Here is a 23,995-nt window from a genome sequence, read left to right on the forward strand (position 1 = left end):
TTAATAAAGGGCACGTGTGCGCGCGCATTTCTGAAGGACGCATTCCAAAATATGATAATGCATGTATATATTGCATGTGATAGGTAAATGTTTAAACTTCATTTATGTTTTGCTTCAACAAATATAACAATAATAACACCGTTGCCTACATCACGATAGTACTGACAAAACGATTATTAAGGGTCAAGTATTTCCTGTTTTAAGTTCTCGCTACACTTGATTCTTTTGATTGGATTGTCATATTCTCGGCTAAACGATAATGGGGTGGTATAATCCACTATGCTTTGTATATGTTATAAAACGAGCAACCCATTCAGTTTAGGGAATCTTAATCTTTTGTTTAAATATTTTATACTGGTGTGCCCTGTGGTCGTTTTCATTCTCTCGCTGTTTCATAAAGATGTTGGAGTTCACGTTTCCTGAGATCTTTAGTGAACTGGGTACGTAACAGTCTTCAGCCTATCAGTATGAAATTAGCAAAGTCTTTCTTTCAAGTTAAATGTAACATTATATCTATCTCGCCAATAAACAATTCGTATCGGCCACTGCTTTTAGAATAAATCGGTTACAGCTCAATTGGCTAATTGCAACGGAATATAAGTATTATTTAACAAGTGTATTATGACTTCCTAAACTTATGCCACTTGTTTTGAACACCTCCGTTAAACCGAAGCACTGTTTATGGCATACTTTCAGTTTTGAACACGCGGATTAAACCACAGAGATTAAATGCGCTTTTACAGTGGGAACAGCTCTTTTGCCAGACAGAAAGGCTGTTCAGTATCGCTCAAAGCAATACACGAAGTAGTATAGCGCCACCTCTTGCTTTACAGAATTTAAAGGATATTTACCCTGCTGTTAATTCCGGACAAATAACACAAATAAGAAATTGGCCGAGAGATAGCCTATCTGATCTAGGCTACAGTTAGCACATGGAATTCCGTCGGCTGGAAATAGTATATCTTTACGATGCCTGTGTTATTCCCATCGTGTTTTAAAAGGCATGGGTTTTGCTGGCGTGTGCTAATATGAGTGCAAGGTCAGACTTTGTGTTACTATGAGTACATAACGGATTTTTTTCGGTTCTGAATTTTATTTCGTGCCGATTAGGCAATTGCTCCATGTTGACGTAGGCTATCGGACCGTGCGAATCAAATGCAAGCAAATCTTGGAAACCTGCTTTTAGTAAACGCGCTTAGTAAATTTAGACTGAAACAGTTCCCCGACTTATCTTTCCACTATATTGAAACTAACAGGTCGAATCACGTACTCCTTCAATTGATTTGTGAATTCCGCCCCCAACGCGAAATGCACACATGCCATTGGCCGAGCCAAAGGCAGGTTGCATCCCCCTGACGTTTATTGGTTGGCAGTAGATCAGTAACCATGTTTAATGCACTATGAGGTGAGCGGAGTTAGTCAGTAAGAGACGTTGAGAGGGAGCTGGTGGTCTGCGGAGTGTTAAATTGTAATCCTAGCGTTTCAACAGTTGATGTGCAAGGAGGGTACGCAGAACACATTGACACCAGATTGTTTTTGGAGATACGCAGAAACTGGACCGTTGACAGTCACCTTACAGCCGTCATGCATTGGACTTAGTAAAAAGAGCAAGGGCAATGCTATCACCGAGCTGTTTTACCCCGCATCAATGCAGCATGCAAGAGGGATGATCACATTTATGATATCCGGTCTGGATCTATATTTTCCTATTGGGATCTTCATATACCACGTAAGCATTCTTCAAAACCATATTTTTGTGTTTGTGACTTACTGAAGACAACTTGAGCGGAAGGAAATCCACTGAATTATTATCAGGGATACTGGGGGGAAACCTGCTCATTGATATTACTGGCACACTTTCATGACCAGTTTAGCCACTTACAGTGTAGACTAAAGCACGCTGGAGCTTGTGGTTGTTCTCATCCTAAGAAATAAGACACCGAGAGGACATTATGATGTGAATCGGAAGCCAACTGCTGTATACTAAGTTCATGCCGCGTGCTATTGATATGATTCTTTGAATTGTATAGATAGCTATATGCGTTCCAATCGTGAGGGCATTGCGCTTCTGCAGGTTAAGCTACTGTAGCTACCCCGTATCAGCGAGAATGCAACAGCTTTTACGAAAGCCCCCGGGCTTCAGCGAAAAAAAGGGAAAGGAAACTAATGTCAGAACCAGCTAGCCATGTCAGTCATTTTATTTCTTGTTTTTTATTTAAATTCGTGTCAGATACCATCCTGCAGTTGATTTGTGTGGATTTGCGTAAGGGATCTTATTTGGACGCATTTGTATTCAACGGGCTACTTGAAGACTCGTAGATACAGCCACGGAGACGCAGCTGTTGCGAATGTCACAAAAACATTCTTGAAGCGGCATTATCTGTCAGATTTTGTTCTGTCATTCCAATTGAATTGTTGGAATATACAAATGCTGTTCACACGAGCATTTATACTTACTGCAGAAATGAATATAAACACGTAGTCTTCATGATAAAATAAATATGTACATAAATCAGCGCATACCTCAAGGTTATTCACAACGCTTTTCATCGCCTACAGTTAAATATACTTTCCTTAACCTTGTAGAAAAATTGCATCCGTTTATTTTGTGGCTGTTGGAAAATAAATACAAATTCAAGTCTCTGTATAAGGAAGATGTTTCAAAAATGTAAAAAATGTTGTGAAGATTGGTGACTAAATAGTTTGTTTCACTATGTTTCCTGTACTGATGGGAGAATATTTTATTTCCTTTTGTATTTCAGATGAGCTCATGCACCACGGCTATTTCATTTTGAGAGAACTCGATTGCGATTATGCCACAGACGAGTCTGGGCGTTCCGCTGAATTTAAATTAGGTGTAAGGCATCACCGTTTGTAATTAAAAAGGACGGAAAGCAAGGCCAGAGAGGAACTAAAGATCATAAAACCAAACGGAAAATGGCTTTTCATTCTGTTATGAACGGGACTGTCGCCTAATTGCAATTAAGTGTCGGGATTGTCAGTTTGCTGAACAAATCAACAGGTCGGAATCAAAAAACGCATCTCAAAATAAAAGCGCGTCGCATCGTAAAGGGGATGTATCTGTCCGTTTTCTTCTTTCTCTTGCTGTGGGCACAAGCCCTTACACTGAAAAACTTAAATTATTCCATCCCCGAGGAACAGGGGCCGGGGACTGTGCTTGGGAACATTGCCAAAGACGCCAGACTGGGACCGGGAGAGCGGGGCAAAAAATCCAACTTCAGGGTGTTGGAGAATTCAGCCCCGCATCTCATTGACGTGGACCCTGAAAGCGGACTGCTGTATACGAAGCAGCGGATTGACAGGGAAACACTGTGTCGACGAAACCCCAAGTGCCAGCTTTCAATGGAAGTGTTTGCCAACGACAAGGAAATCTGCATGATTAAAGTGGAAATACTGGACATAAACGACAATTCGCCCAGCTTTCCCTCTGATCAGATCGATATTGACATTTCTGAAAATGCGGCTCCAGGAACACGCTTCCCGCTAACAAGCGCGCACGACCCAGATTCTGGGGAGAATGGGTTGAAAACCTACCAGATCACACGAGATGATTACAATATATTTTCTTTGGATGTAAAATCCAGAGGCGACGGCACAAAGTTTCCAGAGCTAGTCATTCAGAGACCGTTAGACAGAGAGGAGCGTAGCCATCACACCCTCATATTAACAGCAACCGATGGAGGGGAATATCCAAGATCAGGAACCATGCAAATCAATGTGAAGGTTATTGATTCTAATGACAACAGCCCGATGTTCGAACAGCCTTCCTATACGGTAGATGTTCCTGAAAACTCCGCCCTGGGAAAAGTGCTGATAGACTTGAACGCAACTGATCCAGATGAAGGGAGCAATGGCCAAGTGGTTTACTCTTTCAGCGGTTATGCACCCGACCGGATCAGAGAGCTGTTCTCCATTGACCCCCGAACAGGTGTCATTAAGATTCAGGGAGAAATTGATTATGAGGAAAACCCAATTATAGAGATTGATGTTCAGGCAAAAGACCTTGGGCCCAACCCGATTCCAGGTCACTGTAAAGTGACTGTTAAGGTGGTGGACAGGAATGACAACTGGCCATCCATAGGGTTTGTGTCTGTGCGTCAAGGGGCCATCAGTGAGGCTGCCCCTCCAGGAACGGTCATTGCACTGGTCAGAGTCACGGACAAGGACGCGGGACGGAACGGGCAGCTCCAGTGCAGAGTTCTGGGTAATGTGCCTTTTAAGCTGGAGGAGAACTACGACAACTTCTACACCGTGGTTACTGACCGGCCTCTGGACCGGGAGGTGCAGGACGAGTATAATGTGACGATCGTGGCCAAAGACAATGGGATCCCACCGCTCAACTCCACAAAGTCGTTCACTGTTAAGATCTTGGACGAGAACGACAATGCGCCCCGCTTCACTAAGTCCGTCTACCTGCTTCAGGTGCCTGAGAACAACATCCCTGGGGAGTACCTGGGCTCTGTCCTGGCCCATGACCCAGACCTGGGCCAGAACGGGACCGTGTCGTACACCATCCTGCCATCAAATGTGGGTGATGTCTCCATCTTCACGTACGTCTCGGTCAACCCCACCAATGGTGCCATCTATGCCCTGCGGTCATTTAACTATGAGCAGACAAAGTACTTTGAGTTCAAGGTGGTGGCTAAGGACTCAGGCTCCCCTCACCTGGAGAGCAACGCCACGGTCAGGGTGAGTGTGCTGGACGTCAATGACAACGCGCCAGTCATTGTGCTGCCCCTCCTCCAGAACGACACCGCTGAGATCCACGTGCCCCGCAATGTAGGCGTGGGCCACATTGTCACCACGGTGAGGGCGGTCGATAACGACTACGGTGAGAGTGGGCGGCTGACCTATGAGATTTCTGATGGCAATGAGGACCACCTGTTTGAGATGGACTCAGTCACTGGGGAGGTCCGAACCGTCCACCCGTTCTGGGAAGAGGTGACCCCTGTGGTGGAGCTCATCGTCAAGGTGATTGACCATGGGAAACCCTCCCTGTCCGCTGTGGCCAAGCTGATCATCAAGGCCTACACGGGGCCCCTTCCCGAGGGGGAGCCAAGGATTAATGAAGAACAGCGGCAGTGGGACATGTCCCTCCCACTCATTGTCACCCTCTCCATCATCTCCGTCATGCTCCTGGCCGCCATGGTGACCATTGCTGTCAAGTGCAAGCGAGAGAATAAGGAGATCAGGACGTACAACTGCCGGATCGCTGAGTACTCGCACCCTCAGTTGGGCAAGGGCAAGAAGAAGAAGATAAACAAGAACGACATCATGCTGGTGCAGAGCGAGGTGGAGGAGAGAGACGCTATGAACGTGATGAACGTGGTGAGCAGCCCTTCCCTGGCCACCTCCCCCATGTATTTCGATTACCAGACGCGACTGCCCCTCAGTTCCCCCAGGTCAGAGGTCATGTACCTTAAGCCCACTGCCAACAACCTGACTGTTCCCCAAGGACATGTGGGCTGTCACACCAGCTTCACCAGCCCTGTGACTAACACCACTGAGACTCCGGTTAATAGGATGTCAATAATTCAGGTAGGAAACACAATTTATGTCTGCTTTATGTCATCCCTCCCTTCTCCCGGTCTCTCGCAGCTATGAGATTCTTTGTGTGTAACTTGCAGAAAAGGATTGGGGGGGGGGGGTGTTAATTTGTGACGAAGATGTTCAACACGAGAAAGACCTACAGTGTGCATTAGGTCTAGTCATGCACCTTCAGACCTCAGGTTGAAAGTCAGATCTTGTATATGAGTCATACAGTGCCAGATGCTGAAGAGTGTGTGTGTGTGTGTATATGTGTCCACGTGTGTGTGTGTGTGCGCACGTGTGTGCCTGCGCTTGTGTGCGGGTATGTATATTCCTATCATCTTTAATCATTGATAGGCAATGATAAATGGTTGTGCTATTACACGAGGGTGTAATTTGTCTTGCTGATAGGTTAATGCTTCCATGTAATTATAGCTAAAGCTAATGTTGTACAGCCACGCTATAGGTGCATCAAATACACTTGGTGATCAGTTTCACAGAGCAAATTATTCACATCTCCAGTTTTAAACATTTATTTTCATTCATTCATTCATTCTTTCCTTTTTTCATCACAAAGCTATGCATTTCAAAATTACAAAATTACAAAGAATACAGACAATTTCTTATTATGAAATAATACCAAAACACAAATGTTATTGTTTTATTTTACTCGTAGTTCTTTTTTGCGTCTGTTCATATCCTGCTCCTCATTGCGTCCTTGGTGGTGTATTCACCTGAAGAATTGCATTTCTTTACTGTTTTTTTTGCAGGCAAACACTAGTAGAGTAGATGCTTTATACTGTGCGAGGCGATCACTCCTTCTTTGCTACCACATTGTCCCCTCAACAATTGAGGACATTTTGCAGTCTGTTAGAGGAAGCAAGGAGGTTTGCTTGTTTTTCTCCCTCCAGCTAAGACCTCTTTGTGAAGAGAGATTTCCGTAAGCCGCTGACTGCTACCCCGTATCTGTTGTGCTAAGCCTGTTTTAAGTAATGGGAAATCTGTCATGTCAGACAAGGGCTGAAGTCAAACACAAGACACTGTACACTAGGTATACATATGCATCCTGCAAGATTACTGTTGGTTTAAAAACTGGTCATTTGGACTGAGTTCCTTTAAAGCTATACGTTGACCATCGGTCCGTATTTTTAGCGCATTTAGTTCTGAGGCTTACTTGCTTTTGTTTCCGGTAGTTCACATTTAATTAATCTGTGGCATCTGACTATGTAAAATGCGGGGTGGAGCAGACATTCTCATGAGTAAGCGCCGCTGTGCATGTTTTATTTTGTGTGTGTGCTCGTCTGCACATCTGCTTCTGTTTGCGTTTTAAATATTATTGTTTTGGCCATAAAAGGTGATGATCTGATTGATGTCTATCTGGCACAGACTGCCTAAGCACTTCCAGAATGTCTGTGGGAGTGTGGGTTGTGTTTCTCTCAAATAGCATATTCAAGGTCACACTGTGAAACATTCCAACCTGAGCTGGACCTTTTCACGGGAACAGAATCGTGGCAAAGGACCAGAGAACATGTAATGTAATGCAGATGTTATAAAGCATCACTATGAGCTACAGTGGTGGATGTTATTGCTGTTGTCACTGCCTTCCTTCCTCTGTCAAAGAAAACAACCCCTCCACCCCATCCCCCTGCAAAATTTTTTTAATTAATTAATCATTGTCATCCCCATTTTAGTGCTTTCCTCCTATACATCAAACATGTGTATTCTATTATTTACAAGAAACAATGTGGGGGAGAGCCTGGGATCACGTTTCCAAAGTCGTTAGGCTCTCTCTTCCTCTGTCCTCCCTCCCTCTCTCCTCCCCTCCGTGCCTGTAGAGTGTAACCTAAATCTGTGCTGAGTGGTTGTGGGGAAATGACAGAAAAAATAAGGGAAAAGGAAAGACTTTCCCTTCATTTGTAACAGGGGTGGGGTGGTATGATAGGGGTTTGGGGGGAGCAAAATGTATCTGCTATTAATGGCAGGAGAGGAGAAATAAATAAATAAATAAATAGACAGATAAATGAACAAATTAATTCATCTTTGCAAGGGCACCTTATGCCATTTTATTAGCCCGCGACAAGGCAGATGAAATTAATATGCCTGTAACGCCATTTTACAATGGTCTCCAAAGTTCCCCTTGGCTGGTGTGGTTTGGAGGAGCCACACTTGTTTTCAAATAATAAAATAAAGAAATACGTACACTTTAAAATAAATATATATATACAGTATATATAAATGAGCCCTGGCCAGCACCAGCTCACACACAAAGTGAGGCCCGGTGGAGTGCAACAAGCAGCATAATTTGATTTGTAAAGAATTATTGGGGATGGAGACGGATGGCACGTAATAATGCCTAATTCTGCCTAAGGCGCTAAAGCATATTACTTACAGTTGAATCAAGGTTAGAATTAATTCCGCAGGAGTATTCCTCAAAGTAGCAAGCGGGGGAATTATAATCTGTTCCGACGAGAGCGTGCTTGTCTTGAAAGTGATCGAGAATTCTATCCCACAAGCCTCTTTGGCCTAATGGTGGTTAGAGATGCCAGCATGAGTCCAGTGACTAGATTACAGAATTAGATTTTCCTCAGGGATTCATCAGGAGGGATTTTGGGTGAGGCCTGGGGTAGTCAAGACCCTTTTTATTCAAGTCTGAATAAGAAGTCCACCTTCTGAGGTAAGGAATATTCTCCCCCGCAATAAAGCTAAGAAACTGAAAGGAAAAAGTAAAATTCTGAAGCAAAGCCTGTCACTGAAGTTCAGAATCTGTTGCGTGTTATTGCTGCAGTCAAGCCCTCAACCATCAGTAGGAATGCATAAGTGGAATTTTTGTTTGTTTAATGTTTGTTTGTCTTACAGTCACTTGATTTCAGAGGCAGTGCAGTTTGTGCACTGTTGTTGTCATTAGTGCCCTCTCGTACAGCTCCTTGAAGGCCTTTAAAAAATAATAATTATAATAAAATACATACATTATGTTTGCTGGAAAGAAGGTGTAGAAAAAAAGGTATAAAATGATCCTCTAGATGGAGTCATACTGCCTTATGGCTGCTTTACAGTTGGTTTAGCAAGAGGAAAAGGATTAGCCATAAAGACTGCATATAGAAATGCATCCTGCCTGTCACTTACGCACATCATATTTACATCTGTGAAGGAGAATTTCAACCTTAGACAAGTCCTCAAACCTTCACTGCACTTTGTCCTTTTATTTTTTATTTTTGTCACCATACTAATCAGCACAGCAGCGTAATCCTTTTTGTAAGGGCTGATTGATGGGGCCTGTGTGACATGGAACTGATCCTGAAAATCAAAGAATGATGGCAGACTAGGGCAGGCTGGTGTTTCAGTTTAGTCTTAAAACTTAAAACCAAACAGCATTTGGAACCCAAGCTAGGTAATTAGCTCAGTTTACCTCGCACAGGGGTCAAGCAGTGAGTCAGGACTACGAGTCTTTGGCCGGCCTCACCGCAGACCATTTATAAAGGTCAGCTGACAGCAGTGGGCAGGAGTCCGCGCTAAACTGACCAAGCGTTTCTCCCCCTTCAGATCCATGTCGATGTCGCAGCCACATAGATCTAGCTCTCTCCGTGAGACCGGGGGTGCTGAAGGGGTTTCCCTCAATAAGTCTCATAACCGCTACTTCACGCTGCAAAGGTGGCTTACACCGCAGTGTGGAACTCTCTCTGCACAATCCGGGTGTTGTGGGAGAGCTTTAGATTGTGATCGATATTTTTTGCATTGTGTGGCATTGTACTGCTTCGTTAGAAGAATGCGGTTGATAAGTCGCTGCACAAAATATTACAGCAAATGAACACTTGAGTGGTGAAAGCTGAGTGCTTACGATATCAAGAAGCTTATTTTTACATTCCTAAGAAGAGAACAAAGTGAGCGAATGTTACGTTAAATTGTCAATATTTATTTATTTAACTTTTTTAAACGCTTTGCTGATTTCAACAAGTTTGAGGCCAGACGTGAGACACGAGAGAAGTGAAGTGAGTTAAACGGATTTTTGGAGAGCGCGTTTTTTTTAAACCCCCTTCCTAGTCTTGCATTCAGAGCGTGTGTGGGAAGAACGGTATACCGGCCATCACAGTGGCTCTCATATCTATGTGTCAGGCTGCTTCTCATTTTCCTGGCCTCTAGCTCCCTTTCACGAGCGTTTGGAGATCAGGCTCCAGAATGCATGCGGTTTTGTGGATTTGAGCTGACTCCCACGGTGCAACGGGCATATTTCTTTGAGCTTTCATTTTAATTTTTTGGTGTATGTATTTTTTGCAAGAAATTGCGTCAATGTGTTCTGCGTTTCCAGGACACGAAACTACATTATTAGTCTGTCAGCATTAGTGCTTCTCTAAACTACAACAGCTCTGTCGCAAATCGAAACTCTCACAACCTTCAGCTGAGTTTCCCCCCATAACAATGTTTTTTGCGCATTGATTATCGCTGGTATCTCTGTATTACACTATCAGTGCAACTGAAGTAACGACGACATGGCTGTGCAATATATGCGCTGCCAGTGGAAAGTGTCTCTTGCCACCGGTTAGAAAAAATATATGTATATTGTTTCGCGTTTCTTTATCATCTGCCCTATTTGTTATTTTCGGATAAAAAACTACGGCTAGATTGTGATAGACACCTATATTTTTATTGGCTTATTAATAATTCATATAGCAAATCGCTGACAAATGGACGTTGCCACAATAAGATAGGCTACTGGAATACTCGTTTCATATGCCTCGGGTTGTTGGAGTGGGTGGGAAAGTCTAAACCACAAAACTTTGCTTCCATTAAAACGGATGAATATCAGCATTTGTAATTCCATTTTAAAGTAACGAGTCTCTGCGTAGATGTCTTCCAGCCGTCTTGTGGGTTTAAGTAAGGGAAATGAACGGCCATCATTTCGTTATAAATAGATCATAGCTACTTTGATGCTATTCTGGTCTTTTTAACCGACGACTGCAAATATTTCGGAGAAATATTAAGAAACTTCCCTTGAATGCGTTATCTCCAGACTAACCGTGCATATGAGAGTCTCTGGATAGAGCGGACGGTCATTAGCGAGATACAGAAGCATAAAGATGCGTAAAGAGACGTTAGTTGAACTGCATGTATTATTTACAAAATAAAGTTCTAAATCTAAGTAACTGGTAAATAATTAAGAGGCTTGTATAGCGCTGTAATTCCAGTCTTTTCTTCAGTGAGGCTGAACTCCTGAGAGCATTGATAAAACAACTCGTTTACGTTTCCTTTCCCATTGTTAAAAATAAAACGCACATATGAATTCTTGTCGCTGTGTAAAAGATAAGAGTCAATTAGTCAGACACTCCCAACAATGCGATTATCTTTTGGCTAAAACTGAAGTGTTTTACCACTTCCAGCCATTGCAGTTTAAACTTGTGGATCTAGCTCAAGGCTTGTTTGAATAGACCTCTTCTCTTTTTCCTGCCAGCTTTTGTACACTGCCGAAAATGCACTCATCAAATGTCTCAGGCCTGTGTTCACAGTAAATACATCTTTTTGTTTGCCAAGCACCGAATATTTCCAGAGCCTGTGAAATGAGCACGTAAAATTGCTGCATTTTAAATATCAGCCCTGTACATCTCCTCGGGTGCCACAGTTCACACCATAAAATCCGCATCACAAGCCTCCCAAACAACGTTTTGGCAGCATAACATCATTCACAATGGCTACAACATTTGCATTGAAATTCCACATGATTTCTGAGCTGGCCCGTGTGTTGGATTCCTTCCCTGACAGGATTTGAAATCTGTGTGACAAGGCAGAAATCATACTTGGGAAGGAAAAAAGTTTGGTGACAACAGCGTGGGGGCAATGTGACTGTGCAGAGAAGGCACCATTAGTTAAAATGGACACTGACTGCATTTAAGAAAGTAATATTATATAAATTCTGTGAAAATCACTTGTTGGTGTGGAATGCTATTTTCACAGGTAAAGGTGGGCCGCACTCCACAAATCAGAACACAAATGTAAAAATTGGTCAAAATGCTAAGAATAAATAATGACTGATAATTACAATATTTCAAAAATACCTTTTTTTTCCAACAACAGCACACCACCAATGATTGGAATCCACAGCCAGAAGTCCAGTGCTGTAAATACTATTCTGTATTTCTTCCAGACTTAAGAAGTCATTTGAGATTTGAGATGAAATGGCTCCTGTGGTACTGCCTTAAGAAAAAAAAAAACAAAGTAAATATTGCATGCTGCTGTTTTCGGCAGCTCACTTATGCTAACACCGCTCAGACCGAGAGCTGAATTATAAACCGCAGATATTTTTATTACAGATTTGCAGTTATAAAAAAAAGCTCTGGTTCCTGTTCCAGCTGGTTTAATTTTATGTTTTGTGGTTAATTTCACTGAAAAATGTCCCCCCCCCCCTGTATTTTCCTGATTATCAGTGTAGGAAATGCGTGCACTGTTATACATGAGAAGTTTGATTGAAATCAGAAAATAATTCAGCTGCTCTTATTTGCTGCTGATGCAATCAGCAGTGCTGCAGAATTCAAGGGTTTGTCCTGTGTGGTCATCTCTGCCCATGTCTTACTCAGCCACCAAATGAGCCTGACTACGGAGGCTAATTCCCCCGACACTGTAGCCCGGAGGCTGGTTATAGCCAGATATCAGTACGTACTGACCGATTTGAGACGTTTATGGGGTTGAGATTCAAGATGCCATTACAAACTTTCTCTCAAAATGAAGTCTGTTCTGTCTAGTATGGTGACGTTTTTACACAAACTGCAAGTATAATGTTTGCAGTACCTTCAATTCTCTCTCTTGACTTTGTGTGTATCCACATTCTCTCTCTCTCTCTCTCTCTCTCTCTCTCTCTCTCTCATTCTCAGCATTATAAGGCTTTCACCATAAATGAATGGATAGGCTCTCTCAGTACTGACTGGATTTTTTTTGTTGCTAGGGTCACATTGAAGTTTTATGGTGGCTTTTATTTAGGCCGTTAGAGATGCATGGGAGCTGTAGGACGAGTCAGTCAGCACGTTGCCAACGAGCTCAAGCAGTCAAAGTCGAGAGTCTCCCGGAACACTCTGAAATGCTTGTCTGAAGAGGGTTTGAAATTTAGCAGTGGGTTTGAAGGGAAGGTCAGCCTGGTTTATAGCTATAGATTATACAAGATTGTTTCTTCTGGAGTTAGCTGATTAATACTAAACCCCTGGCTGACAGTTCTTTAATGCACTGTGGATGCACTTTAAAGAGTTCAGATGGCATTATGATCCCAGTTTTTGACAACACAGCATTAAGAGAGTCTTCCCGAGTGAATTTGCACAGTCTGTGTGGAGATACTCCCACACAATTACTTACTACTGACCAGAGTGCCGTTGGAGTCACCTTCACGTGGAATGTGACCAAATTGCACAGATAGTGCTAAAGTTAGCCTCCAAACTACCTTTAAAAACCTACTGTTTAAAAGCTTCAAAACTATATTTTACACTGAAATTAACATTGAGACATACAGATCATGAAAGCCAAGACATTAAAATAGTCGCTGTGTGTGACTGGTGACAAATGACAGTAGCTATGGTCTCAGTAGCCTAACAGAACTCCGGTGCTAGATTGTCATCTTACGTTTAACACCTTTAAACTATATTTTGCACTGAATTTGACATGAAGACGCACAGATCACGAAAGCCAAGACATTTTTCAGTTATAAGCAGATGAAACCCATTGGCTTGTAGCCGTGAAAGCCGCTGAGGTAATTGTCTGACTGGTGGCAATAAGCTGGCTGTCTTCCATGCGATGCAAAACTATGGTGCTGTCATCTTGCCTTTGGAAGCTTAAAAACTGTATTTTTACTCTGAATTCGCCATTACGGCATACAGATTATGAAACTCACAATATTGTTCTACTGAAATAAATATGAAACAGCCAAAAAATACCATTTATGTGAAATTGGCCATAGCGAATACCAATTTATTAAGAGAGAACGGGGTCACATGTCCTCTCTCTACGGTACTCAGACATCAGGCAGCGAGCATGTATGTGTTTTGAGGGGCTTTGAGGAAAAGCTTAACCCTCCTGTTCTGTTCATTTTTTAGGTACAGCAAAAATGTTCCCGGGTCAATCCCCATACAGGGGGGGTTTGCAAATACATGAAATGAACCATTTTCATTTAAAATGTTGATTACACTAATTAAGGCCAGTAGAAGAAGTTTCATACTGAAAAAATAATTTTAAGTATTTTTCCTAGATTTTCAAACTTTAAAAAGGGTCAATTTGACCCGCAACATAACAGGAGGGGTGGCAGTGGAATGTTTTTTTTAATTCTCCAAAATCTAGTGATTTGGCTCGTTTCTCCAAACCTATACACTGCACCTTTAATTAGGGGGGAAAGTATCTTACCTGCAAGTTTGACTAGCGAGTCCTCAGGCTGTTAGCATAAGACTGTGGATTTAGTCCAAGTTAAAATATCCCAGCCTTTGTTTCATGAATATTAAGGCCATAAAGCTGCTGTAGACGCAAGGTTTCTGCGGGCCTTTTCTCTGCATGTTAACAGACCTGGACTTTCACCTCTTCTACACCAATCAGTGCTCCAGTTAAACTGAAACTTAACTTCTCTCCCACCCATACCCTGGGTACAGTGTTTGAACAAAACAATAGAAGAGAAAGCAAAATAACATTTTTATCTTTGGTGAATGTGTCTGAGTACTATGTGAGGATGCTGAGGAAAAAATAGCCCTTAAATATCCCTTAATCCAGTTTTGACACCCTGAGGCAAAACTGTCATGAAAATCTGCTGATATCCATAGAAGTGAAAAGGAGTACACTCCTGTGTGTTTACCTCTCTCTATCTCTCTCTCTTTCTCTCTGTTTCTGTCTCTCTCTCCCCCAACCTCCCCCTTTCACTGATGGCACACTAAGCCTGCAGGGACTGAAATGAAACCCCAGATTTTGTTCATTGCTTCTTGTTGCTGAAATAAAAAAAAGTCTCAGAAAAGTGCCTCAAACAGTTGGGAATAACAAGAGATGATAATCTGATCTATAATTGGCTCTAAGATGCTGGAGTTCCCTGTTGCCAGAGACCGAGAGCAAACAAACACGCTCACTTGTGATCCTGCCTCTGTTCTGTGCGGATTGGCTCCAGTTTGGTGGCTGGGGATGAAATTGGCTCTGGTGGAAGATTTGGCCAGGAAGCTCAAAGCAGTGGATTTAGAGAATGGAATAGGGGATGGGGGTAGTATTGGTGAAACAGGGCGGGTCTTCAGGTTTCGTCCACTCTGGATGCCTGTTGCAGTGCCAGTCCCCATTGTTCCTGTCACGAACTCTGCTTGCAGCACCGGTGCAGATTTTGTCACCATGTTGCCACGGCAACAGGTATATGGAATCAACATATAGACATGTAGAAGGCAGGCTTAACACTTGAGAGTTCGTCCTCAGCCACCTCCCAGCTGATGGCGACAGTGTATCCTGTTTTATCAAGCTAAAAGCCCCCCTTACAGCTGCAGTCCCTTGTCTGAAGCTAATAAAAGGAGGTTAGCACTGAGAGGACCTGCCGCTCGTCCGCTGATTTAATCTACCTCAAATGAGATCCGCATCCTGTGCTCCATGTTGGGTTTAGCATGTGATGCATGTCTTTCAGTGGCCAGCACACCTGGGGAAACGTGTGTATCTGAAGTACATTTTCAGCTCTTTAGATGCTGGTAAAAATGAGAAATTTGACTGAATCCTGTGGAAAATTGGTGTTTTCCTAAATTAGTCAGTAATCCGCGGGAATTTATTTACTGGTGATTTAAGTGTTTTAAATAATGATTTGGTCCTGGTCTGGACACAGCATGAAGCTTGGAGTGGGGTACCCTCATACATATTGAATGGACCACCACATATTTATAGACTGAGAGCTTTTATAACAGAGCTTCTTGTCTTTGTGTCACCCGCAGTATATTAGATAACCTTTATTTAAGTAGATAGGCAAACTCAGAACTCACATCTCCTTTGTAGCGGTGACTCGAGGAGTGTAGGTGTAAATTGAATGTGAATTGTGTAGTCAATCAGCTGTATGGATACATAATTAATTGGCCAGAGGTACAGAGCCAGTTCTTGGGAATTTGTGGTTAATGTCTTTTACTCTTTGACTCAAAACTTTTTTTTTTTAAATAGGCCTATCTCTTTTCAAATTCAGAGTTTTCATCCCAATTCTGCATGTTTTTGTGTGATTTCTAGGGCATATGTTCATCTTTTATTTAACCAGGCAGAAATGTCTTCTGGATGCCAGGAGGGGGTGTGGGCTGGTTTTACCTGAGCGAGGCGGGGCTCTCACCCGTGTCCCTCACGGTGTGTGTGTCAGCAGGGAGTCCGTGGTGTCCGCGGGCACCCTCAGCCCAAATCACTGATCCCTCTTATCCAGGCAGGGAATCAGCAGGCCTTGGAGGGATTTAGGATGAACCGCGAGGATCAGCCCGAATTTGTGACAGGTGGCTCCGTGCTGATCCTGCCCATCGCGATGTGATCTGAGGTGTTCTGTCCTGTTCCGTCCCTGCCCAGGGTTTGGGTTCTGCCTGCCAACCGCCCGTCCCGCTGTCACCACTCTCTAATCCTGACCACCTGTTGTCACTTCTGATGAGATAAAAAGATATATCTTCCAAAGTCCTAATAAGCTTTTGTAATGCGGCTCTCTGCACAAAAAGGCTTTTAAAATTTAAATGGTGGAAATCAGATAGAATAGTGATTGTTGGTTTTTTTATTTTTTGTAAAATTTGCACCCGCTAGTAATAAAACAGCATTTCTGAGGGAGCCTGGACAAGATGGTGTGAGTGAGTGAATAAATTAGTGAATTCTGAAGAGAGCAAGTGAATGAGTGAATGAATAGAATGAGTGGGACGGTCCCTCCAATAGCAGCCAAACTACAGAACTCACCCTGAACAGACTCAGTGTAAATGTGGCTTTACCACCATAGGTAGTATATGTCTAAACAGGTAGGTAGACAAACTCACCAACTGGGTCTACATTGTACTGGTTACTGGGAATAAAAATCACTGCCATGTCCTCTCATTGATTTGATTTTAAAGTACCTGCTCTCTTAGAGTAGATTTGGATCCATCTAGACTATAGAAGGTACTGCAGGACTTAATACAAATTAAAAACCATGCACACACAAACTCACACATGCACACACACACATCACACACAATCATGTACAGTAAAGGAGATCTGGCCTTTAAAGTTTTGGGCCTTACTGTGATGGGCACTACTCTGTGATGGGTTTAACATATATAAAACACTGGAGGGAAAACGGTTAACCTCCTTCCCTGTGTCAGCTTGTTTATGCACTGTTGCCCTCCACTGCTACACAAATACGGAGAGCGTTTGGATTCTACATGCTTTTATTTAAGGAGGGGTGGGGGTTGAATCGTTGCTCGTCTGTCACAACGCAACGCCTGTCTCTGTCACTTCAGTCCCTGTAGGCCCCTCCCTCCACCTCAGTGGTGAGTAATGGTGAGACAGTAAATCCGTGCGCCGTGATACGTGATGAAAAAGGTATACAGCCAGTGAGTCACCCTCGGCTCACTTTGGCCGTATAGGAAAATCACATGAGCAGCTTCTATCAATTTTTATTTATTTTTTTCCTTTTCTTTGTCATTTCCGTCGGTACGTGGCAGCAGTAGCAACGCTGCCAGCTAACCTATGCAAGTGTCAATATAATTATCGCTAGTGAGAGTGGCTCTGGATGACAGTGAGGGCCTGCTAGGAGGTAAAAATAGAACTACTGTATAGAATAACTGTCTACTGCGCTGAATACATGCTTGTTGTGTTTGCTTTGGTCTTTAGTAATTTCCAGTTAGACAATCATTAAGATTGCTGTCAGGTTAACAAGGCTCCACAATGCCTGATTGAATAGGACCTATATCATTTTTTATTGTTTACAAATGGGCATTTTACAAAATACTGTATCTTATTTTGGAGACAGTATCATGCTGTGTGTAGGCTACACGGAAATATTTTGTATGTTTAAAATGCGTTTTTTTTTTTCCTTTATAATGTTTTGAGTATGGTCCACAGCCTTGGTCTTTGTAGCACAGACAGCTATGCCACTCCTTGATGTTTTAAGGTGGATTCTCCCTTTTAAAGGATTTCAGTCATCCATATATGCAGTACATTTTTGAAGCTTCCTTAAGTTAATCGTGGACCACCTGTAAAATAAGGAGCTCATGCCTAGAAAACACAATACATATGAGGAGCATGATGTGCAGGTTAAAGTGAACAAACAGCTGAAAATGCATAATTCTAGTGTTTGGGTGAAGGGCAAGGACTGAGGCTAGTTACAGGCATTACACACATACTACCTAATCATTTTTCATCAGATTTAGTGTAGCTGTTTTACATACCTTCCATTTATTTATTTGAGGGAAAACTCTGATTTTCTCTCTTAAAAATAGGCTGCACTGTAGTGCTGCTTTATTTTTAACCACCTTTGAGTCATCGTTTAGTTTAGCTTGAGTGGAAGCAAGCTTGATGGTTTCTGGATTGTTCCATCATGATTGGGGCTGTTGGTAATTTTTAAATTTTTTTTATTTTTTACGAACAATACAAATGAATTTGAAAACAAACACTATACCTTCATTGGAATGGCAAATCCAGGAAGATGTTTATTTATTCAGTTTAATTGCTTCTTAGGCTATTTGTCGAACGGAGCACCTACTTCTCTGTGATGCCAGAACAATAGGGTGGGAATTTCAGAAACACATTTTTGGAAGATGAGATTTTGAGATGGAAACCAGCTTTTCCAAACGGGTGTGGGTGTTTCAAAATCCCAAAGTTCACACAGCCTTGTTGTATTGAGAGTTAAAATGATTGCACTGCTCAATTGATATAACCAGTCAAATAAGGGATAGTGGGTGGAATACTGATTGCCATTTAGGTAGGCTTGACAGGAAGCACAGAGTAATTAACTGTAACTCAGACAAATCCGTGTCTGCACTGTGCATCATTTACTGAGAACTGATGCAATTACCTTGTTGGTTCACACAAACACATACACATGCAAAACTGAGCTTGGCTTTCATTTTCTCCTGACTGATAAGTTGACCTCGGTGAGAAGGTGGAGGAGCGCTGGTGAGCTGGCGCATAAAAATCTCACTAATACCCATTAATGCTCATCATGCATTTAATTACTTCACTGCTTAGTCGTAGGTACTTGAATTTCTATTAATTGTTGAAAGTTTTAGTCTTTGACCATGTCAAAATATCGTTGTCATGTTTAAATGTACTGATAAATAAATAATATTGAGAATATAAGGTTTATGCCAAGAACTATTATACTTTCATCTTAATAACATTACACAGAGCAAAGGCACAATACCTGTAAAAGAGTAAATAAATAACTGTCATTCTTTACATTTCTGAGTGATTTAGTACATTGGTCTTTTGCTGAAAAACTTTAGGTTGACATGAATAGTTTTCATAAAACATGCTGTTCTTGCAAGCAAATGCTGGAATTTACTTGTATTTCCCACAGACTCAATTAATTTTGAACAAATGGGAAGTCAGATATATGTTTCCATATTTTTCATGGTTGAGTTGGAAACACTATAGCATCATCACACATCTGTTAAAACATGGAGGATCTGTAGTTTCTCTGTTCCGTGATTGGCCAAGATGTTTGAAAAGGTTTCTAAAACGTATCTTAACGCATTTGTAGTGACTACTGCTTTTGCATGCTGTGCGGCTTGCCGTTGCTTAGCAACTCACTCTGCCACACCCAAAAGACACAGAAGAGAGCAGGGCCAGAAACATTAATAAAGTAGAACTGGCACATTTCAGTAAGCTCCTGCAGATATTTGTTTTTACTCATGTGGGAACAGCAGAGAACATCTCTTCTCTATCAGCATTTGAATCCAAGACCAAGTGCACAGAAAGATAGAGAGTGCTTTTTAAATTTTTTATTATCTAATAAGAAATGTCATGGTCCTGTTTATTTGAATAGAACTTGAAGTCGTATCCTCAGCAGACTGAAGATAGGATCCTGCAGAAGGCGAAGCGTTTTGGTCTGCGGTGGGCTAGCTTTTTCAGCACGGAGACTTGTTAAACATTTTTAAAGAATTTGCTCTTCCGACAGACAAAACCAAGACCAGAGGCCTCGCCCAAGCTCCAGCCAGTGGGTGCATTCCAGAAAGAAACTCAGGATGGAGTGGGGAGGGCTGTGGTGAAAGAGGACATGGAATAATTATGCATGATACATAAAAAAAGATTATTTGAATTTTGCTCAGCAATCAGTGTTAAATTAATTCTATTTAACTAAAATATTAAGTAAAAGTTTCATGAATATACTATGAAAAATAAAAAGTAACATTGTTTAGTGTCCCTTTTGGTCCTATCATTCAATAAATATAATATGGAAAGTCCTGAGTTAGGTAATAGTTTCTGGGATGACTTATGTCCATTTATATATTGTATACCTTGAGAATGCATTACTACATTTTTGGGAAGAAGGAATTAGGCTGGAAAATGGCAGTCACCAGGTAATATTTATGGAAGAAAATAAACATAATTGTATAGTAATTTTATGGTTGAAATAATTGCTTGATAAGCACAGTACAATGTGGAGAAACTTAATTAATAAGTAAAAGTATAGTTATGGCACATCCCCTGTGTCCTGTTTTGAATTATATTACAGTTGATGTGTTTGGAATTGTATTGAATATATCCTAGTCTTCACTCATCTTCTTTTAGGTAGGTTGGACTACATTTGCAGTGATATTTCCCAAATTCTGTATTTTCGTTTTAAATTCTCTAAACGATTTACATAAATTTGCATTAACTTGACTTTACATTGACAGAGGACCTCAAATAATATAAACTTTTTTGTTTTCTATAATATTTCACAATAATTCAATGTAGAAAAGTATTTCCATTTAATTTAAACAAGAAGTATGGTAGCTACTTATGTCTTCCAGTAATTTGATCTGCTTTGAAGTAATTTGTCTTCTTCATAGAGCAGAATAGTATTCCTCCATACTTGCACCTGGCTACACCTTGCAAAATATAATCAGATATCTTGCTAAGAATAAAACAAAATTGATTATTACATGCACTGCTCTGAATAAACATTTCTTAGTACAACTCTGTACAAAACATTTTCTTTAGCTTCTTGATCCTACCAATGTCTGATTCAATGACCTTTTGCAAACTGTTATGGAACATGAGAACTTCCTCAGTGTGTGCTAAGTGTACCAGCAAGTGGTCAATCAATAACATAGCAGGGGCATATAGTTCTGGATATTGTGAAATGAATTAGGATATTGAAAGCATATTATATAGCCTTTTTTAAGCCACTTTTTAGTGCATTTTCATGTAGTGCTATGGGGCAGGTAGTATATTAATATTTAATATACTCAATGTATGTTGATATTTGTTTTATGTATTTTGAATTTTTACATGTTTTTTTTCTCGGATTTTCCATGTATTTTTTGTATTATTCTTATTTTACTGATATGCTGTGATGCATTGTAGAATGCGTATGTCTGAAGCAGGACAGTCCTCTTGAAAGTGAACATTATGTGTATTAGATGCTCACAAATAAGCAAATAACCTTTGATGTGGTTCTTTTATTTACTTTGCATAATTCTGGGATTTGTTACACCCCACCCCCCTCCGCGCGCACACATGCACACAAACACACATACACACACTGTTACCATTACGTTTATTTGAAGTTGAGAATCTGACGATGTGCTACAGATGGTTGGGAGAAGGACCTCTGTGCATGTGGCAGAGACTCACTGCTCCACTCCACAGCCCACTGGTGTCCCCTCCTTGCCTGTTCTCTCTGGTGCCCTTGCTGATTTCAGAAATCCCCCTTTCTTTTCCTCAGTGAAGTTCATAGGATTTGCATATATGTTATTTTACCATCAAAGTGAACCCTCAGGCACCTGAATGTAATTCATACTTGCGTAACCTAGACCTAGTTTTGGGGTTCATTATGGCTGTGCTGAAATAAGATGAACTGGGATCTGGTTCTGTGTGAGCTGTATCTGTGCTAACTTTAATATTCCGCTTTGTGCTCTACCTTTGTGATGCGCATCAGCACAGCGTGGTGTTGGAGTTCTCTGGTGCTGTGCCACTTATTTTATATTACAGATTGTCCCAAAAAATTAAATTCGGCGCCAGATTTTTTCTTCATTTTTTCCATTTACTTTTGGAATTGATACAAATGGCGGTTGACTTCAGGCCAAATAAATGCTGGCCTGGATTCAGGCAGCATCTCTTCTTTGACTTGTAAATGAACACAAAGTGTTCAGAAAACACCAAAAACTTTCACTTATTGTGAGGCTAATAACAAATTTTCTATTTAATTCTAGCCTTTTGTTGTTATTATTATTATTATTATTAATAATAATAATAATAATAATATTAATAATAATAATAATAATAATAATAATAATAATAATAATAATAATAATGTTAATTATAAGGGTGAAGTGTTTGTGTGATAATGGTACAGCACATTTTGAGTATATTGTTTTAAACTGCCATTAATTACTCCAAACAGATGAACAAGCTGAAATCCTGTAAAGCTCTTAAGTAGTAATTTGATGTTTTAAAGGAAGTTCGAAGCAGGTAATATACAATAAAGAGCTTGTTTAATGATCTATAATTCATCAACCAGACACTGCACCCCACAAATGTCATATATAAGATGGCATTAATTTTACAGTGAGCGAGAATGGGTTGTTAAAGTATTTAAGTCATTGGGGAATTTGTAGCGGGAAATGAATGTTGGTGACATTTAGTTCACTCAAGTAAGACCAGTGGTGCGGCTCGCAGACAGGTTGTAATGTGGAAGCTGCAGATTGAATTTTATCACCCTAAAGTGCGTGCTGATGTTGTTGAACATTGGCGAGCGCCCACGTTCTGGCACACGGTAAAATGTTCTGTGCTAAATCCCTATTGGATTCACATGTACTCTGTTAGAGTTGAATTAACACTGAACATTTTACTGTGCAGTTGTTCATGTTGGCATCGGGGCATGACCGTGAATGCTCCCTCTCTTTCTTGGAAATCGACCAGAATCGATTAAACCTCTCAGGTCTTTCAAAGGTGTTGTGAAAGGACAAAGATCCCTATCCGGCATATGTCCACATATCTCTCCAGAATAACTTCTTTTCATTGGACTATTGGGCTGGTTGAACTTTTCCTTTTCCCAAGTCTTCATCAGAATCCCTTGAAGGGTTGAAGCCAGTGATGGGAGAATGGGAGAAAAATAGGTGGTGCAAAAATGTCAGTCGCTGACTTGTCTGAACCAATGAAAAGTATTGTGCTTAATAACAAAACACAGTGATTGGTTCAAATCAATTCCCAGTAGTATGCGGTAGCTCCACCCACTTTTGATGTCATACCACCTCATTCTTCCACCACTTGTTGAAGCACAAATCAACTGTATGTGTTGGTGTTGGTACAAATACTAAGTGTGCAAATGTCTTTGTAATTTTGGATATCCATATTTTTAATTAAAATCTTTGCTAAAATATTCTTGCCAGCACTTCTGAGTGCTTTGTTCTTTAGGCTTATTGCAGAGAGACAAGCAATAAAGCCTACGCAACACTGACATACACATGACATACACCTGTCATAACCAGACATGACATTGTAGTACAACGTTTGACCATTTAAAAAATACTCAGAATGTATCTCGAAAAAGGTAACTGAACAGTCTCAAAATAACCACTGCATATATTACCAAATTTTCTGTGACATTGGTTATTAGCTGTAATCCATTAACATGACTGTTTATGACCAGTTATGTCATGCTTCCAAAAATGTTATGTTGGCCTTATGGTGTACAGTTCAAGTAGAGCGTTACGTGGATACCTCTCTGCACTGTAAGTGTATGATGAGCTGATGTAAGCGTTCCTTTTCTGGGGATACCTGCAGGCAGCCTCTGACTGTGAAAGTGCAAATACCTATCAGAAGTTTTCTCCCTCCTAGCCAGCCCCCTGCCATCCTTGCCAGGTCAAAATGTAAGGGGGGCACTCAAAATAAAGCTTTTATTATTGATTTTAAAAGCCAATTGAACAACATGAAGATTACGGATGGCAGTGTGCATGTGGTTTTGACTTGTGCAAAAACAGCTGCTGCACTCTTCCCCCAGCCCAAGTCCCTGCTCCCCCTACCAACCCAACTCTAGTCACACATTGACATTCAGAAGGTGGCACAGAGCAGACCTCTCCCAGATGTTTTTGATAAATTCTAGAGGCTGGTAGAGGGCAGTGTGCATTGTAGCGTTCGTTGACTCCCACACCTTGGTCACAAAACAAACTGCGCCTCCCTCTGCATTTGTCTCAATTGAAGCGGCTGTCATCGGCGGGGCTGTGCAGAGTGCAGGGTAAAGCCCTCTCCTGGGCCCTGGAGGAGCGCAGGGGAGCCGACTGTGCAGCTGCGTTATGAACGAGAGTCATGCAAAAGTGCACGCACACACACACACACA

The 23,995-nt window shown here is 41.4% G+C and overlaps 1 protein-coding gene across 4 annotated transcripts in view; it reads left to right on the forward strand.

The window, feature by feature from the left end:
- Nucleotides 1-1,415: 1,415 nt before the first annotated feature.
- The window catches only part of pcdh17 (protocadherin 17), a 55,679-nt gene continuing 33,099 nt past the window's right edge, over nt 1,416-23,995 (forward strand). For 2 of the 4 annotated variants that reach the window (XM_035394530.1, XM_035394531.1), the window contains exons 1-2: nt 1,416-1,729; nt 2,763-5,559. In XM_035394530.1, the coding sequence (XP_035250421.1) occupies nt 3,076-5,559 (2,484 nt within the window). In that variant the 5' untranslated portion in view covers nt 1,416-1,729; nt 2,763-3,075. The remainder of the gene's footprint in view (nt 1,730-2,762; nt 5,560-23,995) is intronic. The other 2 variants (XM_035394532.1, XM_035394533.1) reach the window with 1 other exon arrangement.

This window comes from Anguilla anguilla, chromosome 15 (assembly GCF_013347855.1).
Source record: "Anguilla anguilla isolate fAngAng1 chromosome 15, fAngAng1.pri, whole genome shotgun sequence".
NCBI classification, from domain to species: domain Eukaryota; kingdom Metazoa; phylum Chordata; class Actinopteri; order Anguilliformes; family Anguillidae; genus Anguilla; species Anguilla anguilla.